The following is a 20,681-nucleotide window of genomic DNA, read 5'->3' as shown; positions in this document are numbered from 1 at the left end:
TAATGCAATTTGGTGAGTTTAAACATACATATTCATTTATGTTGCTATCACCACATTCTGGGTAATGGGCATATCCATCACCTCCAATACTTTCTATGTTTTCCTTTGTTGCTGTTGTTGATTTGTTAACATTTAAAATGAGATCCATTCTTTCTAAAATTTTGTATGCACCACATATTATTGTTGACTGTAGGCCCTCTCATGGCAGACCTCTGGAACTTATTCAGCTTGTGTAACTGCATCTTTATATCCCTTAGATGACAACTCTTCTTCTGTCTTTTCTGCATTCCCTGGTAGCTACTATTCTAATTTCTATATCTATACTTTTTCCTATTTTAGGTGTCTCACGTAAGAATTGTGCAGTGTCTTTCTATGCCTGAGTTATTTCACTTAGCATAATGTCTTTCAGGCACATCCATGTTGTCACAAATGAGAGGATTCTCTTATTTTTTCCAAGGCTGAATGATATTCCAATTATGTATGTGTGACATTTTGTTTATGAATTTATCTATTTGTATGGGTTGTTAAAACTGTGAGAAACAAAATGACTTTAATCTAAAAAAAAGAACAGGAACTCTGACTGACAGTAATAGAATTTGCCTCATTGTTAGATTATGTTTCTGAAAGTATGTTAAAGATATTATTTGACATGGAAAATTATTATTTTCTTTTTTTGGAAACCATTGTTTGCCAGCGTTGAATTCTTGGGACTATGGTACTTAAACCTAATTACCTAGAATGAATTAAGATCATTTTAATATGGCTCAGACTAAAAAGTAACAAAAACTGTTGGCCACAGACTTCCAAATATGCTCATTGTATATCTGGAAGCATTTCAAACACCAGACCTTTGTATACAATAGCATACAAGTTGTAATTCAGAAAATTCAGTCAGTGGACTAACTTGAAGTTAGGCAAAATGAAGCTAGAAAGTGGGTTTGGGCTAAATTTTCAAAGAAGTGGCTCAACATGGACAGATAGAGGGGAACAACACACTCTGGGGCCTCTCAGAGGGTGGAGGGTGGGAGGAAGGAGAGGATCAGGCAAAATAACTAATAGGTTCCTTGCTTAGTACCTGGGTGATGAAATAATCTGTACAACAACCCCCATGACGCAAGTTTACCTATGTAACAAACCTGCACTTGTACCCGTGAACTTAAATGTTAAAAAAAGAAAAAGAAATGGTTCAAAGAACCATTCAAAGATGAGTCAGTCAGGTTCACTTTGGGTGCTGCTTTCTCCACCTTTTATAATTAGAAAGAAATGCACTAACTGCTTACCCTAAAAAGCCCCTGGTTTGAAAGAGATTTTTAAAAATATACCATAATCAGTTAATTTTTCTATATAATCACTTTTTAAATCTTCTGTTAGAATAAATTTTTAAAAAATTCACCCCAGTGTTTTTTACCCCGAGGTGATTTGTCTTCATAGCACTGAAAGTATGATGAAACTCTCTCCAGCTTTATTTTAATCCTAAATTGTTTTTAGGTTTTTATAAATATTTGTAATCTGGTCTCTAACATCAGCTGCCTTCTTTTATATATGCTGTGTTCCATTTCACCAAACATATGTTTAGAAGGATTTTCAAATCAACTTTACTAAGTGTACAGATTGGTTTTGCCCAATATAGATAGATAGGACATCCACGTCACTCGAAAAATCTACCTCGTGCCCTCTCTTGCTCCCCTGAGCTCAGAGTTTAGGTAACTATCGATGTCCTTTCTATCATTAGAGGTCAGTTTTATGTGTTCTGGAATTTTAAATAAATGGAATCAAAGAGTGTACAATCTTTTGTCTGATGGCTTCTTTGGCATAGCACAGTTTTTGAGATTTGCTCATGTTATTATTTAATACTTTTTTTTTGCCCAGTGGTTTATTCAGTTTTATTGTTCAGTAGTATTACAGTGTGTGTCTGTATCACAATTTGTTTATTCACTCACCCCTGTTAGTGGAAATTTGGGTTGTTTCTGGTTTGAGACTATAATGAATAATGCTAATATGAACATTTTTGTACAAATCTTTGTGTAGATGTGCTTTCATTCATTTCTTTTGGACAAATACTTGAGTGGAATTTTTGGATTTAACGTTTAATATGTTTAACTTTATAAGAAACTGCCGAAGTGTTTTCCAAAAGGGTTACAACCATTTCGCATTCCCACAGCAATAAGAGATTGCCCATTGTTTCACATTCTTGTCAACTCTTATGTAGTGTCCGTAAGAGTTATTCTTATGAGTGTGCAGTAGCATCTCACAGTTTTGCTTTGCATTTCATTGGTGACTAAATGATATTTAGCATCTTTTTGTATGCTTATTGGCTATTTTCTGTAAAATGTGTGTATAAATCTCTTGGCCATTTTCTAAATTAGGGTTTTCTATTATGAGTGAGATACAAGCGTTCATTATATAGTCTGGATCTAGCACTTTGTCAAATATATGTATTGTATCGTCTCCTAGTTCGTGGCAAGTTTTCTTTATGTTTTTGGTTTCTTAACACTGTAATTCAGATGTTTCTTAAATTTTGATGAATTCTAATTTATATGTCTATTTTTGGTTCATATTTTTGTGTCCTCAGAAATGTTTGTCTATCCTAAGGTAACAAACATTTTCTTCTAGAAATTGTGTAGATTCGCATCTTATGCTTGGGATCATGACCCCATGTAAGTTACTTTTGTGCTATGGTATGACTTAAGGGTTAAGGTTCATTTTATTTTCTATGTGGATATCCAATTGTTCCAGCATAATTTTTTTTCAAGACTATCCTTTGCTCATTGACTTTCCTTGGAAGTTTTGTCAAATAAATTGATTGTAGTGTAAGTGTGGGTCTATTTCTGGAATCTCTATTCTACTCATCAATCTATATGTCTTTATGCTAATACTTGGTTAACAGAGCTTTATAATCTGCCATTAAATTAGGTAGTATAAATTATTCAGTTTTATTTTCCTTTTTCAAAATCATTTTGGCTTTGCCAAATCCTTCGCATTTTCATATAAATTTAAGAATCAATTTATAATTCCACAAAACATCCACTAGGATATCTATTGGGATTACTTTCACTCTTATAGATAAATTTGAGGGAGAATTGATATATTCTATCCATGAACACGATATCTATTTATTTACATCTTAAATTTCTCTCGGGAATGTTTTGTAGTGTTCAAAGTAGAGGTCTTAAAAATATCTTGATAAATTTACCTCTAAGTATTTTTTATAGTCTTGCAAATTATGTTTTTTAATTTTAGTTTTTAATATTTGTTGTTAGTATGTAGAAATTTGTCTTTGTATCTTACTCTTATATCCTGCAACCTGGTTAAATTATTAGTTCTAGTACCTTCATTGTAGATTCCTTAGGAGGTTTTCTTTTGTACATGATCATATCAGCTGCTAAAAGACAGTTTTACTTCTTCCTTATAAGATTTGTAATTGCTTTTATTTTTTACTTTTCTAATTTCACTGGCTGAAACCTCCAGTACAGTTATTCTTTTTGTTAGTAAATGTGTCATTTCTGAATATTGATCTAAATTTTTACCCATCTTTCCATGTCTGGTCCTAAGTTAGGAATAGGGTAATAGGCATGCCTGAAGGAATCTCTAGGGGTACAAACTGATCGTTATGTAATTGAGGGTTTAACGTGTATTATGATGAGATAAACACTGCTTTTTTTCCTTAAATGAGATATGAAAGTTGTTGTTCATTTATCTCTGTGTTTGTCTACAATTGGTGTAATTCAGAAATAGCCAAATTTTCATTTAATGTTTCTTTTCTTTTTTTTTTTTTTTTTGAGATGGAGTTTTGCTCTTGTTGCCCAGGCTGGAGTCCAATGGCGCAATCGCGGCTCACCACAAGCTCCGCCTCCCAGGTTCAAGCAATTCTCCTGCCTCAGCCTCCTAAGTAGCTAGGATTACAGACATGTGCCACCACACCTGGCTAATTTTGTATTTTTAGTAGAGACGGGGTTTCTCCATGTTGGTCAGGCTGGTCTGGAACTCCTGACCTCAGGCGATCTGCCCGCCTCAGCCTCCCAAAGTGCTGGGATTACAGGCATGAGCCACCGCGCCCAGCTCATTTAGTGTTTCTTAAACATTAACATTCAAGTCAAACTAGAGGAAGAAAGTGGATCTAGGTCCACTTGCCCTTCTATACAGCTCTTTCTGTGTATACCGAAGGTAATTTAAGACCTTTGAGAAATTCCTGACATTAAATTTCTTAGAAGTTATGTTCTATCTCAAAATTTTGTGCCAGTGCTACCTTATATTCTCTACTGTAATTGATGTTTGTCTTATTATGAAATGAATTAAATTTAAATTTTTGCAAATGTAAAAAAATTTTACAATTTTTAAAATTAGTAGAGGATTTTTTTTTTCGTTCCCATGAAGATGCCTGTTGATCTTGTGATTGCCATGCATTTCCCTAGCATATACATAACTTATTTCAGAAGCATAGGCTTTGTGGTCACCTAATCCTGGGTTTCAGTCCTTGCTCTGCTCCTCACCAACTCTTACTTAAGCTTTTTGAACCTCACTTGTCTCATTCTTAAAATGGAATTATATACCTACCTTATTTTGTTGTGGGAATTAAATGAAATAATGTATGCAGTGCAGTTCCTTTTGATGTAAACAGCTCAGAAAATTGCAGCTGCTGCTGTTATAGTTCTATATGTAGGATTTTTCAAGTTCTTAAATCCTACCTTGGAAATGAAGGGAGATTAGTTTTGTGCTGAAGACAATTATAAAAATAAGCACCTAATTAGAATAAGTTAATAGCTCTTTAAAACAGCCTTTATATATAATATTGAACACATTTCTAAGCATACAGTCTGATGTTCATTAAATACTTGAATAAACTCTTCCCTGACAGAAGAGTATACTTTGAGCTTATACAGCTAATTGGCCTGGGTAACTTATAGATCATTAGGTTTTAAATGTAACTTGAGATTTTACTATATATACTTCTTATGCTTATACAGAAAATTATAAATTCATGTTTGTAATTACATTGCATATATTTTTTAGATTTTTTTTATTGTGGTAAAATATATATGCCTCAATCTATGATTTGGAATGTTTTTAGGTGTATATTCAATAGCAGTAAGTACATTCACAATGTTGTGCAACCATCATCACTATTCATTTTCTGATCTTTTTCAAATGGAAACAATGTATTTATTAAACGGTAATTCTCCATTCCCTAGTGATTTCTCTTCTGCTCTCCATCAGTTTGCCTATTCTAGGTACCTAGAGTAAAGAACACAGGAAATATAACATACACAAAATTATCTAACAGTAAGATATTATTGAGACTAAATATGTCCATAATATCAACAAATGTGAATAGACCTAACTCACCATTAGAAGAAAATTTTTATTTTCTTTACAAAGAAGATAGATCCAATGTATGCTATTTAAAAGAGACACACCTAAAACAGTAGTTCAAAAAGACTAAAAATAAATGGGTGTTTAAAGACATACTAGACAAATGGAAACAATAAGGAAACAATGATCCTGTTAGACAAAATAGACTTCAAGCCAAAATACACCAATTGTAACAAAGAAGGACACATTTTGTAGTAGATACAGTGCATTTTTCTTCACCTAATGATGCCCTCATCCAGGAAACCTGTGACATTAAGTGGCAAAGGAACCTTACAGATGTAATTAAGGTTATAAACCTTAAGTACAAAGATTATCCTGGGTTATTCAGGTGAGCTCAGTCTAATAACATGAACCCTTAAAAGCAGAGAACTTTCTGGACTAGAGTCAGAAAGAAGTGATAAAGGGTACATCAAAGATATTCAAAGTGCGAGAATGACTTCACTTGCCATGACTGGTTTGAAGATGGAGGGGGAAATGTGACGAGGAATGCAGGCAGCCTTAAGAAACGGAGAGATGTTCCCAAATGATAGTCAACAAAGAAAGGAAAACTCCAACTCTACAACCTTAAGGAACTGAATGCCAGCCAACAATCTGAAAGAGCATGAAAGTATTTCTCTCCCAGAGTCTCCAGAAGGGAACAGCCCTACTCTTGGTTTTGGGCCTGTGAGACCTCAAGCAGAGAATCCACTGAGCTGCACTGTGCACAGACAGCTGACCCACAGAAACTGAGATAATAAGTAGATGCTGTTTCAGGCCACTAAGTTTGTGGTGGTGTGTCATTGGCAGCAGTAGAAAATTTATACACTTTTTAATATGAAAAGCCACAATTTAGAATGAAGAAATAATAACTGTGGATATCTATGTAACAGTTAACACAGCAGCCACCTTTATGAAAGCAAAAACTATGGGAGATTCCAGAAGATAGAGATTGAAATATAATAGTAATAGGAGATTAACTATATATAGTAATAGGAGATTAACTATATATATAACTGAAATATAATAGTAATAGGAGCATACTCAGGGTAAAACATTTCAAGTGGATGAAATAGAGTAAGAATATAGAAGACCTAATAATCAGTAAGGTATAACTTACAACTTTTAAACTTTACATCTAGATAATAGAAAATAACCTTTTCTCCCAATGCACAGGGAACACAAAAGTTGATCATATTATCAATTGTATCCTGAAGAAAGTATCAGGAAGTTTGAAACAGTAGATATATTACAAACAACTTTTTTCTGATTGCAGTGCGTTAAAACTAGAAACTGTAACAAATCAATAGACTAACATACTTTTCACTTGAAAATTAACCTTATATTCAGCAACTTTTGAGTGAAAAGAAAGGGGAAATAAATTACAGAATTTCTAAAAGTTAATGATAATTGAAACATATTAGAATCTGTGGGGTACCTTTACAATAGAGATCAGTCCCTGGTGTGATTCTGTCCTATGCGGCTGTTCTCTTGAGCAGTGGTTGTTTATCTCCATCTGCCTTCTCTCCCACCTAAGTGTGTGCCACCACCTGATGGAAGATTCGATGGACATGGACATAAGCCCCCGGAGGCCCCAAAACTATCTCTTTGGTTGTGAACTACAGGCTGACAAAGATTATCACTTTAAGGTGGATAATGATGAAAATGAGCACTAGTTATCTTTAAGAACGGTCAGTTTAGGGGCTGATGCAAAAGATGAATTACACGTTGTTGAAGCAGAGGCAGTGTATTACGAATAACTGGCAACTTTGAAAATGTCTGTACAGCCAACAATTTTCCTTAGGGGCTTTGAAATAACACCACCAGTGGTCTTACGGTTGAAGTGTGGTTCAGGGCCAGTGCATATTAGTGAACAACATTTAGTAGCAGTGGAGGAAGATGCAGTCAGTAGATGAAGAGGAGGAGGATGTGAAACTCTTAAGTATATCTGGAAAGTGGTCTGCCCCTGGAGGTGGTAGCAAGTTTCCACAGAAAAAAATGAAACTTGCTGCTGATGAAGATGATGATGATGATGATGATAATGATGATGATGATAATGATGATTTTGATAATGAGGAAACTGAAGAAAAAGCACCAGTGAAGAAATCTATACGAGGTACTCCAGCCAAAAATGCACAAAAGTCAAATCAGAATGGAAAAGACTCAAAACCATCATCAACACCAAGATCAAATGGGTAAGAATCCTTCAAAAAACAGGAAAAATCTCCTAAAATACCAAAAGGACCTAGTTCTGTAGAAGACATTAAAGCAAAAATGCAAGCAAGTATAGAAAAAGGTGGTTCTCTTTCCAAAGTGGAAGCCAAGTTCATCAGTTATATAAAGAATTGCTTCCAGATGACTGACCAGGAGGCTATTCAAGATCTCTGGCAGTTGAGGAAGTCTCTAAGAAAATAGTTTAAACAATTTGTTAAATTTTTTCTGTCTTACTTCATTTCTGTAACAGTTGATATCTGCCTGTCCTTTTTATAATGCAGGGTGGGAACTTTCCCTACCGTGTTTGATAAACGTTGTCCAGGCTCCGTTGCCAATAATGTGTTGTCCAAAATGCCTGTTTAGTTTTTAAAGACGGAACTCCACCCTTTGCTTGGTTTTAAGTATGTATGGAATGTTATGATAGGACATAGTAGTAGTGGTGGTCAGACATGGAAATGGTGGGGAGACAAAAATATACATGTGAAATAGAAGTCAGTATTTTAATAAAGTTAAAAAAAAAACAGAGAAATTCATAGCCTGAAACACACTTACCAGTAAAAGTAGAAAAAAAAAAAAAAAAAAGAACAAATGTCCAATCCCAAAAAAGCTAGCAGAAGAACAAAAGGAATCACACAGAAGAAAATAGATAAAAGCAGAAAGCAGTGAGGTAGGGAGAAGAAAAACAGATGAATTACAACAGTCCCTCTATATCTGCAGATTCTGCATTTGCAGATTCAACCACCCATGGATTGAAAATAGAGTCCTAATTTAGTACTAATAAAGTAATGATTTCTGCATATGCGTATGTTTTAATTAATAGACAGACCACTACCTAACTTCATTAAAAGGAACCAGGGCTGCTTGGAGAAATATCTGATTCTAGGACTGTGGCTGGGAAAGCACTTAATAAGCTTGGAACATCTGATGCCAGAAAGTAAGAAGTGTTTAGAGAATAGTGATGGTATAATAAAAGAAACCAGTTTGTAGGCGCTCCTATTGCCTAAATCTGGGACCATCTAGGTATCAAAATAATGGTAATAACAGATGATAACTAATTGAATAAAATAATTTATAAGTCTGTATTGACATAAGTAAAGTAAATACATTAGTAAATGATGGGGAAGGGAAAGCTTTTCCCTACAGTAGAATTCCAACAAATAAATATAGAAGCAATTAGAAAACCAGCATTTGACAAATACCACAGAAAAAAAATATTGTTTCTGGGAAGAGGCATCAGTGGATACTAAACTTGAAGTTAAAAGTTTGGTGAGAACAAGATTTTGCATATTCTGAAAGTATCTCACCACAAAACATATTAATTACAGAGGGGGAAATAATAATTGTACAATGGAGAAACCTGACTGAAACCACCTTACCACATGATTTAAGTTAAGCTCATCAGTAATGGGGCAAATAGACATGACTGTGCCACTTGATATGATGTATTGAGAAGGACTCAACACTTTTCTGCCTCTGTCATTTCTGCAAAAAAGCGTAATCTAAATATAATCATGAGAAAATAGGCAATCCAAATTAAGAGACATTCTACAAATTAACTTCCCTGGACTCTACAAAATGTCAAGGTTATGAAAGACCTCGTTCAAGAGAAATTGATATATAATAATTAAGACTTGTTCAAAAGAGAATGATAAAGTAAGGTAACATGTTAAAATTTGGAGAATATGAGTGAAGGGTATAGTAGAATTCTTTGTATTGTTTTTGCGTGTCTTATTCCATTTTTATTGATGTTACCTCTATAGTTTGATTTTTATTTCAAAATTGGCATTATAGCTACAGTATAATATGTAGCATTTAGTTCAACGCAATGTGGTCATCACTGATACGATTTTGTAACTACTAATATAAGTTCTAGTATTTAAGTATGTATAGTTTTCTTGGTCTTTATAAAATATTTATATTTTTTACATTTGTTCTGTGTTCTGTTCAGTCACTGATTAAGCAGTCTAACTTTGGGTCAGTCATCTCTACAGATTTGGAAGATAGCTAAGAGGGTTTTTTTTTTTTAAATTTTTAAATTTTTTTTTTTTTTTTTGCCAAATGGATACCAAAGGGAGGGAATCTTAACTTCAAATGCCGTTTCTATATCGTGTTCTCCTACTACTAATTGGCATTTCATAGTTATACTGCTACAAACTATTTTTTGTTAACAGCTATTAGGAAGGAAGGTTTTTCACTTGAGAATCCTAAGTATAAGTCTGTGTTGCCTTTCAGTTCACCACAGTACCAAATATAGATGCCTGAATCTAGTAGAAAAAAAAGTATAACTCCTTTATACCCTCTACTAATGAACATTTGTTACTATAAAGGAGTCACTTCAAAATCTTTTGCAATGAAACCCTTTTTAAATAATGAATTCTCTTGCGGAATCCTAGCATGAAAAATAGTACATGCAATATCACTCTGTTTTCAAGAGTTGACTATAGCCTTCTTGGTCCCCTCTAGTTGTTAACTCTCTCCTTCCCATTGAGCCCCAAAGGCACCCTGCCATAACTGAAGAATTCCCCAGAGCACTGGTCTAAAATTACTTGCAAAAATCATCTTTTAAGGCTAGGTAGGTTCATGTGTTACTTCTTTTATTCTCTCAGGATTCTAAAATTTACTTCAACAGTCATGTGAAATAAGATGAAAAAATCTCCCTACCATTCATAATTTCATAACATTCATTGATCTATTTATATCAGTTCCAGTTAAAGGAGGAGCACAACACACTTAACTGTGCTTACTGGGACTCTTCTTTTTGGGTCTGGTCTTGACAACTGTTTAGCCCAGTTGTCCCCGGAACTTGGGGAAGATTTCGGGGGAAAAAGAGCTTAGGTTTTTGCTAACATAGATTTCAACTCTTTTATATTCTGAAACTTTTCATTAGAGACTCAGTTATAATATTTTTCTTCCTCTTTTTCTACCATCTTTAATATAAAGTTCATACAATTGGGAGAAGTATGTTCCACTACTTACAGTGCTTAGGACATTTTTTCCACAGAAACATTGTTTTACAATTTTTTCAGCGTTGTTAGTACTCTGTTTCAGGAATAGTATCACTTGTATAGGCTTTTATGGATTGTAATATAATTTAACCACTATATATATCATTTATATATATTATTACTTCTATGGGAAAATGTTCTAAATTTTCTATTTTAACTAACAGGGTAATATAACCTGCGTTTCATGGTTTTGGGGTGTGTGTTTGTGTGTCTGTGTGTTAGTCATAATGTACTTTTCAGTCTCATTTCAGTGTAATAGAATAAAAACTTTGTATTTGGTCTAACAAAGAGTTTCATTTGTTGACTTATTAGTGAAGACTTTTCAAATGCTTTGTCTCTTTTATGTACATGTTCTCAATCAAATAGTCTCATAGTGAAAATTCAGGTATAAATGCCTGGAATTGTATACTAAGTTAAAATGTATCTTAGATTGTTTTTGTTAGATCATTGTCATATTCTAGCAACTCATATTGAATATGGTTTTGTGCTTTTAATAACAACTTTTAGAACTATATTTTAATGAATGTATTTTTGCTTTTAGATCGTCTGGGGAATATTTTTCATCTTAGTTGCATTGCTGTTTGTAATTTCTCTCTTCTTGTCAAAGTAAGTACAGTAGACACATTTTCTAAAGCACTTACACAAATTCTGTGATAATATACATTTTGTTGCTGAATGCCATTAGTGTAGGCTATTCATCTTACGTAGCTTTTTTACTTGAAGTGTTCTATAGCATTAACTCAAAGAATGGCTAAAACGTCCAATAATAGAGTGTTTCTTTATTCTCTATCAATTGAACAATAGCTGTGAGATATTTAAGTGAGGTTTAATTTGTTATCCATTGTTTTCTTTGACTCAGGTGTATTTGCATGCTTAAATTATATTTTTTCTAAATTTGATGAAAATTTGATAGTATAACATAAGTTTCATTCTTTATATTTTTTTTTTAGTTTAGATAAAGCTCTTCATTCAGCTGGAATAGATTCTGGTTTCATAATTTTTGGAGCTAACCTGAGTAATCCACTGAATATGCTTTTGCCTTTACTACAAACAGTAAGTAAAATATCAGTCATTTTATACTGTAGCTGCTACAGTATAAAATGCTAGAGTCTAGCAAACATTCTGACATCCTGTTGCACATAAAATTATTATGCTAAAAACCTATGAATAGTTTGACATATGCTTATATTATTTTCTAGTTTTACTTTTTATTTGCCTGTAATTTATACATTGACATGTTGCTTTAAATATCATATTGATATATTCCTGGACTTTTATGTTATACATAATTTGACTTGGGATATATTACATAACATGAGGTGACCGTCTCCAAATTATTTTTGGTATTAATATTTAATCAAGTCTTTTATCTCATAGATAAATGCAATTTTAGTTTAATTTGCTTTACTATTTTTCTTAAGATAATGGTATTAAAAATTTTGGTAATAGTTTGGTACTTGTTTGTTTTTTGAGGATTTTTTTTTTAAACACAGTAGCCTAATCCAAATCAAGGTTGATATTGTAAACATTTGCCAAATGGGAATAATGAAGTTTTTAGTTTATTTTATATGACTGTTAGCGTGCTTATAGTTTATATGTTAAATTTAATTTCATCTTTTTTTTTTTCAGGTTTTCCCTCTTGATTATATTCTTATAACAATTATTATTATGTACTTTATTTTTACTTCAATGGCAGGAATTCGAAATATTGGCATATGGTTCTTTTGGATTAGAGTAAGTATATATTACAGTATTATTTTTTTCTCATCATTTTATGTGTAATCTCCATAATTACAAATTATCTTAGATTTAGAATATAGTAGCTGTATCTTTATACCACAAGTGAGAGAAATACTAGCCTTTTCACTTCATGTTGACATAAAAGTACTTTTTATCTAGAGCCGTGGTTCTTAAACGGGTGATTTTGCCCCCCTGGAAACATTTGGCATATCTAGAGATATTTTTAGTTGTTATAATTGGGGAATGCTAGTGGCATGTAGTGGGTAGGGGCCAGAGATTCTATTAAAAATCCTGTAGTGCATAGGGCAGACTTACCTAGCCTAAAATGTCAATAGTTCCATGGTTGAGAAACCCTGGTCCAAAAGTTATATTATTTCTTAGTAGAAACACATTTGAATATAATAGATACACTGAAACTCAAAAGATAGCCCTCCCTATTAGTAAAGATTACCATATCATTGGTTATTTTCTTCAAATGCCTATTTTGAGATAAATTAACAATTTTAAAATGAAGCTATATCAGGTAGACACTACTTCCAGCTGTGGGTAAAAGAGAACTCAGTTAAATAGTGGTTTGAACTAATGAAAGATTTCTTGCTATGGAAAAAAAGAATCTAGTATTGCTTCAGTAGCTCAAAAAGTCAGATCCAATATCTCTGTAATTCTTTGAGTATCTCTGTCATGATTGTAGTGTGGCTGCTGCAGTTCCTTTTATCCTGTTCATATTCTGTGAAGAAAAAGGTAGTTAGGAGAAAGGGGTATACAATTATATCAATAAAACAAGACTTTTACGGAAATCTCTAACAGACTTCTGCTTTCCTTTTCGTGTTTAATATTTTATCACATGGCCACTACTGGCTGTGAAAGAACCTGGGAAATGTAAATTTATGAATGATCTTACTGTCATCCCATCTAGAACTGGAGTCTGTACTACAATAGTACAATTGTAGTGTACTACAATCTAGTAATAAAACAGGGAGGTGATACCTAAGTTGCTAAAATAAAAGCATTTGCTATGCTATTGAAATGAAGCAAGTTACCTGGTTCCTTATATTTCAGTTACCATGTGTTTTCATTTCCCTTTAGTACAGATAAATGTGAAAAGCTCTTTAGTAAGATTATCAGAGTTTTTCATAAACTAATTTTTATAGCAAAGTATAAGGATGTCACAGTATTTCATAGAAATAGATGTTTATAAACACATGACATTGTCTGTTCTTATGCAGTATTATAAAAAATTATATAAAACCATAGTATATTACCGTTACTTGTAGTTTAAATTCATACTTCTAATCTTTAGATAGAACTAGAGTTAGTTCACAGTTAGCTCCATGAACTTCTAACAGATGCTGTTACACAATAAGTTTAGAAGATTTCTCTGGAAATAGAACATGTGAATAATCTTAAAATTATTTGGGATGATTAAGAACTTTTAGTATTTACTTTGGAAGAAAAATAATGGTTGATTGAACTGTGTAAATCATTTCCCATAACACAAGAACAGGATTTAATGCTTTACGAATGAAATATATTGCTGAAATTTTGTCACTCTTTTCTTTCCAGTTATATAAAATCAGAAGAGGTAGAACCAGGCCCCAAGCACTCCTTTTTCTCTGCATGATACTTCTGCTTATTGTCCTTCACACTAGCTACATGATTTATAGTCTTGCTCCCCAATATGTTATGTATGGAAGCCAAAATTACTTAATAGAGGTAAGTGAAATATTTAAAACTTGATTATTTTGATATTTTAAAGATAGTGATATTTAAAATCAAATTTTAATTGTGATGGTTAGCATATTAGCTCATCAGATTAAATTTAATATTGTTAAAACTGGTTTTTTATTTCTATTTTTAGCATATTTATATTTGTTTCATACTGTTGTTTTTTTGAAACAACACACAGAATTTCATTACAGTAGTTTCTTAAATGGGTCCCATGGTGCTAAGCTAAGGTGAGCTTTACCTTAGTACTTTATTAAAACTCATAATACTTCCTCTAAAATAACATTTTAACTAATTTTAATAATATGGCTCCCAAAGAACGTTTTGGTGAGCACAGCATGTCCGTTCATTGGCACTATGAATCCCCTAGAAGAGGCTTTATAAACATTTTATATGTAGATAACTATACATTCTTTTAACATGATGGGTATCCTCATACGCTGATTTATTGGTGGTGTTGATCTCTCAAAAGCTGACTGTGGCTTTTAGTTTTAATGGAACAGTAAGTTTGGATTTTCTGACGATTCAAAATATTCTGACCATATCTGATTCAAACTTTGTTTAGTTTTTTTCCTTTTTAAAAAATACCTTTTGCTCTACTTCTTAACTGTTCAAACCATATTTATGTTTCAGGGCCTGATCAAGCATTGCTTTAGTGGAGTCTTTCATGATTAAATCAATGTGCCCAGATCGTTTCTTTTTTATCCTGTTCTTCCTTCATTCTTTCTTTACTTTAACATGCAATTAGAAAGAAAAATCTAACAAACATATCAACCCTCAATCAGTACCATCCATAATATTGGTGAATGTTAAAAGGCTATTTCATTGAAAAATATTTAGTTATAATGTAGGTGAAACAGATAAAGCACAGATCATGATGGAGGTACATGAATGACCTGAGTTTGGGAAACACCATGCTGGAAAACCACCTGAACCATATTTCTCACTTCTTATACCTTTTTATTCTCTTCTTGCCTCATCCCCTTCACCTACCTCACTAGGTCATGCTTATTAAACATCCTCCTGTGAAGGAAAGAAGGAAGATTATGCTTTTGCTTGGACAAAAGATATTCTTTGCATGTTCCACAGTCTGAAAATAGCATTCCTTTCAGATGCTGTACTTTGTACTAAAAATGGAATTTGTTTGTTCTGGCAAGAAGCCATGTTGTTCAACACAGGACCTAAAGGATTATTGCAAAAAGCCTTAATGTTTAATTTACCATAATTATTTTTCTTCTAAGAGCAATGTTGCACAAAATTTACATTTTGGAATGTTAGATAGATGTAGTTAGTATACAGAGTATACAGTTCATAGTGATTACTTTTTAAATCCAAATGTATTTATTAATGCAGTTTTTATATTTTAACTATATTTTTATCTTTCAGACTAATATAACCTCTGATAATCATAAAGGCAATTCAACCCTTTCTGTGCCAAAGAGATGTGATGCCGATGCTCCTGAAGGTAAAAACAGCTTGTTTTAGAACTTACAACTTTGTAGGAAAAGAATTCCTGGCATTTTGCTGTGTTAATCATTTGATGCATTTGTTTTGCTACGTGGTAAGAAGGAAACTTTTAGCAAGTAGAGGTTGGTAAATCTCTTCAGTAGAATTTCTTGTTGATGAAAGGATTTGCATTAGAGAAAGAACCATTAAAATTACTTAGGAGGTAATTTTTTATTTATTTTATTTATTTATCACATTTACTAGTGTAATAAGAAATCACTCTTAAGTGATTTTTTTTTCCTTAAAAACATGAAGGAGTTTGGTGGAATCTACAGTTCTTAGTACCAAGACCAAAAGTACTTATGACCTAGAACAATTTTTAATTCATCCATTCATCCATGTCTGGTTATTTAATTTAATAATAATAGTGTTAGTTATAATAGCAGTTAACTTTAAAAACATACAGTTGTTTTCAAGGCACTGTGTTAATTATTATATGTGTACTCTGACAAAGATTCTGTGCTCTTAACCTCTGTGTATTTTTAGAGTACCTTTTTTCTTTTTTCTATGTGAGTTGTTTAGGTGATTTTTTTTCTTTGAATGTTATAGTATTCATTTCTGATTAAGGATTCCTGATTTATTCTTTCAAAATTTGTAAAAGTGTTTTCTAATCTTGCCTTCAACATGCTTTTATTTTATGGTAAAGTAATGTGTCAAATATAGTGTATTTCTGCATGAATCATTCATGAATACCATTATGAAAAACACAAATTCTGAGTTTTTTATAGCAAGGTCAACTATGTAATGTAATAGAGTATTAGGAACAAGTATAAGGTATAAGGATAGGCCAGAGGAAGACGCAATTAACTCTGCCTTGTGGGGATCACTGTGGAGTAGTAGTCAAAAAAGAAACGTTTCAGGAAAGAGATAGCAGAGCTACATTTTAAGGTTATCTGGTATGCACATCAAGGGAAGGCTGTTCTAGGCGGAAGAATAAAGTGTACAAACAATTACCTTAAATTGCACAGGCGTGTGTTCAAGAGAGTTTGAAACATTGGTTTTGTTTAGGGGTTGGAGGGAGGAAGGCGGAGTCATGAGTCAGATCATAAAAGGTTTTAGAAAGTGACTAAAGAGGTAATGAAGTGTTTCAAGTAAGAAAGTGGAAGTTATGATCTGATTTTTTTTAGTAAGTTAATTATAGCAGTTATATAGATAATAGATTGGAGATATTGAGACCAGAGTATGGAAATCACTTAGGGGAGGGAGAGCTATCTAAAATAATCCAGGAGAGTTGAAAGCCTGAACTAAACAGTGGTCATGAGGGTGTGAAATAAAGAAATTTAAGGAGTAAATTGAAAGAATTTCTAATTGGTTGTAGAGCAATGGTGAGAGAAATAGAAGATTCTAGAATGACACTCTAGTTACTGAGTACTTTGATTAATTTTGGTGTTACCAGCTGAGATAAAAAATACACTGGGAGGCTGAGGCAGGCAGATCACCTTAGGTCAGGAGTTTGAGACCAGCCTGGCCAACGTGGCGAAACTTTGTCTCTACTAAAAATACAAAAACTGGTTGAGTGTGGTGGGGCACCCCTGTAATCCCAGCTACTTGGGAGCCTGCGGCAGGAGAATCACTTGAACCTGGGAGGTGGAAGTTGCAGTGAGCCGCGATCGTGCCACTGCACTCCGACCCAGGCGACAGGGCAAGACTCCGTCTCAGGAAAAAAAAAAAATAAAGTACTAAGATTAGAAAAATTGTAAAAAAAAATGATTAGTTGACTTGAGATGTCTCAAAAATGTTCAGGCGGAGGTCTCATAAGCAGTTGGGTATACAGTTAGCCCTCCATATTCATGAGTTCCAGATCCATGGATTCAGCCAACTTTGGGTCAGAAATAATTTGGGAAAAATAAAATAAAAGATAACAAAGAAACAATTTAAAAAAAACACAAAAAGCAATACAAGTATAACAACTATTTGCATAATCTAGAGATAATTTAAAAGATGTGGGATGATGTGTATAAGTACATCATTTTATGTAAGTGACCTGAGCATTCGTGGATTTTGGTTTCCAACAGAGTCCTGGAACCAATCCCTCAGGGGTACATATGAGTTCCTGTATATGTGAGAAACTCAGAGGGTAGAGAGTGAGAAGAGAATGGACACTGGAACCCAGGATAATCATTATTTAAGGGCAAGCTGATAAGGAAGGTACGGAGAAGGCTGAAAAAAGAGAAAAAATTTAATGTTAGAGATAAAAATTAATTCCATGAAGTAGATGTGCAGGGTCAAGAACTTTTTTTTTTTCTTTTAATTAGGAGAGACTTCAGGGATAATGGGATGGAACTAGTGGAGCAGGAAAGATTGAAGAAAAATGTCAGAAAGGATGAATGATGGACCAATATCATCCAATTCTGGGGGATATGGTATTAAGAATATCCAGGACAGAATGCTTTAGATAGAATGAGGGATATTTCCTTCTGTACATTGCAAAGAAGGAAGCAAGGATATGGCCTCAGATAGTAACAAGTTACTATCTGAGGGTAGGCAAGAAGTGGCATATCTGTATAATTGTCTCAACTGGCTATAAAGGATGAGCTCAGGACATATACTGAGAATTAAGCGGGCTGTGGGGTAGACAGTTAGTGAAAGTAGAAAAAGCTTTTGATAGCCTTTGAAGGGGATTAGGAGAGGATCTAACCGAAGGTAAGTTAATGATAGGTAAATGTGTCAAGGGACAGAGGTGAAATTATCAATTTTATATTTTTATTGAACAAGTCTACACAACTTGTATAATTTTTTTCCATCAGTTCTTAGGTTGTTTGGGGGAAGGAATGGATTAAAAAACTGAAGGAGAATTGGGGATTTAAGGATGGAAAGCAAAGGACAAGTTGAAGGTTAGAAAATAAACAGTGACCACAGAGTCCAGGATTTGTAGGGAAATAAGGGAAGAGACTAAAACTGAGAGAAAGGATTAAAATCAAGAGATGAGATGGATAAACATCTGATGGGGATAACTTTATTTTGCCTGAAGAAATAATAGTAAAAATGTTGTTAGTATAAATAAATAGAACAGAATTTTCCAGTTCTACCTAATGATGTTAGTTCAAGATTTTTTTACTTTGAAATGTATACATACATCACAAGTAGGGTAGATAGTTGAAGTGCTTTGAGTTGCATATTTAGCTGGATGAAAACAGATTGAAAAATTAGTGTTTAATTGGTTTGTAATTTGTTTTTAACTAAGGAGTCAATGACCTTGAAGATCTAAAATAGATTCTGTTGTTCAAATTGTTACAGTAGTATTGAAACATTAGCTGTAAAACAAAAACAAATTGTAGTTTCAAAATTATGCTGAACTGATAATGGGGCCTTTAAAATGCCCCGATATTACTGGACTGAGTGAATTTTTTATATTGTAGATCAATAAGATTTAATCAAATAATACACTTGACTGTAACTTTTTTATGAATCACATTCAGTATTTTTCTTTTTCAGTCTAATCTAATTTATAGTAGTTAAAAATGATTCCCTTTGAACTACTGAATATTTTTTCTTAAACATTTTAGTTGACTCATTCTTTGAAATGTTAGTTTGCAATACAAAAACATACCCTTTAGTTTTATGGGTTTATCTTTCCCAACTTTGTTTTGTTCTATAGCACATCTCTAAATGTTAAATTTGCCAGTACATACTTAGAAGAGGAAGGTAGAAATAGTATGACTAAATTTGGAGTGGCAGGGTAGTTTTTTTAAGTGAATACTTTAATAATGATAGAGAAAGATAACTACATTAGGACATTGGATTAAACACATAATGGTAGGGATGGGGTGGCATCCCTACCCTTAGGGTGAGGGAAGGTGAGGGACTTGTATAGCAGTGTACACTATTCTTTACAACATATTTCGTGACGACATTTGACTAGAGTAAATGATACTATAATAAATAACTCGTAAGGCATTTGATGGCACCTTTGCAATGTGTCTGTTGCAAGTAACAGAATTTTAGAGAATGATTTATAGATTTAAAAACAAAAATTTTAATTTTCAGTGTTATAATTAAAATTTTTTCTGAGAAAAGTTAATCTCCCTGGAGAGATATTAAAGCAGCAATTTCTAAAAATCCATATGTTGCTGTCTTATCAATATTAAACATATTTTAGACTTTGAAAATTAATATTGTTTATATATAAGGTGATCTGACATTTATTCAACATAGAAAATATTGCTGGAATCCTAGTTGTGTTTAAAATGATTAGGTTTCAAATGAGAGTCATTTGTCTGAAAATAATTTAAGTACTTTGTGTTTAAAATAATCCATTAACGAATAGAATAATTTAGCAGTAATCCTAAAAAGAATGCCTATCTTACTATTTTTGTGAAGTTCTCTTAAAATGACAATATTACTTAATTCATCCTGACAGGTAATGCATAGTTTATGTTCAAAGTGAGTCAACTGAGCAAATTAGGAATCAAGTTTTAAATTTTACATGCTATTACTCCAAGGGGACTTTTACATGTAGACAATTTATGTGTAAATGTGAATACAATATGTAAAACAAATAATTATTTAAAAGACCATGTACATTTGGAAACTATAAATATTTGAGTCAAAATAGGAAGATGAAAGACCAATATACCTTAATGGACAAAAATAGAAGACATTGTCAGTACTGGGTTTAATTTTGGGAAAGAGAAAGTACCAGAGAAAACACATGTTCAGTACTTACCTTCAAAAAGCATGTAGCCTAATGGACTTGGATAGGAAAATAAATAATTATAATAAGAGAAAAAATAAATGGCAAGCTGTAATGAAATTGTAATCAAAATGCTGTGGTAAAGCAAAAGGAGATGGTGATTTATTCTGCCCTGGGGGGCAGTATTACCTTTCTGTGGACCCAAAAGAGTAAGTTAAATCTAAATGAATAAACAGAAAATAACATGTGGATATTTCAAGCAGAGAAAAAAACCTGCATTAACCAGGCATAAGGACATAAATATATTTGGTGTTATCATAGCAATGAATGGTGGCAACACCATTGAATATTTGGAGACTACAGTTAGGGGTGAAGCAAGATAAAATGTTTCCAAATGATCATTTATAAAAGTTCATTAACCTAAATTTTTATTTCTGCTGCCCTGCTTAATTATTTTATCTTTGTTAACTTGTCAACTTGTGTTGTCTTATTTGGACATTAAAGTGACTAGA

General features: G+C 32.9%; 1 protein-coding gene and 1 pseudogene across 1 annotated transcript in view; both read left to right on the top strand.

Moving 5' to 3' along the window:
• Nucleotides 1-20,681, top strand: part of LMBRD1 (LMBR1 domain containing 1) — a 126,985-nt gene that overhangs the window by 89,739 nt on the left and 16,565 nt on the right. The window contains exons 10-14 of the mRNA XM_054492349.2: nucleotides 11,107-11,171; nucleotides 11,516-11,618; nucleotides 12,195-12,299; nucleotides 13,869-14,018; nucleotides 15,417-15,495. Of these exons, the coding sequence (XP_054348324.1) occupies nucleotides 11,107-11,171; nucleotides 11,516-11,618; nucleotides 12,195-12,299; nucleotides 13,869-14,018; nucleotides 15,417-15,495 (502 nt within the window). The remainder of the gene's footprint in view (nucleotides 1-11,106; nucleotides 11,172-11,515; nucleotides 11,619-12,194; nucleotides 12,300-13,868; nucleotides 14,019-15,416; nucleotides 15,496-20,681) is intronic.
• On the top strand, nucleotides 6,730-8,680 carry LOC129038879 (nucleophosmin-like; annotated as a pseudogene).

The sequence above is a fragment of the Pongo pygmaeus genome, chromosome 5, assembly GCF_028885625.2.
Source record: "Pongo pygmaeus isolate AG05252 chromosome 5, NHGRI_mPonPyg2-v2.0_pri, whole genome shotgun sequence".
Classification (NCBI taxonomy): Eukaryota; Metazoa; Chordata; class Mammalia; order Primates; family Hominidae; genus Pongo; species Pongo pygmaeus.
Note: the sequence above shows the minus strand (reverse complement) of the source record. Positions and strands in the feature narration are given on the sequence as shown.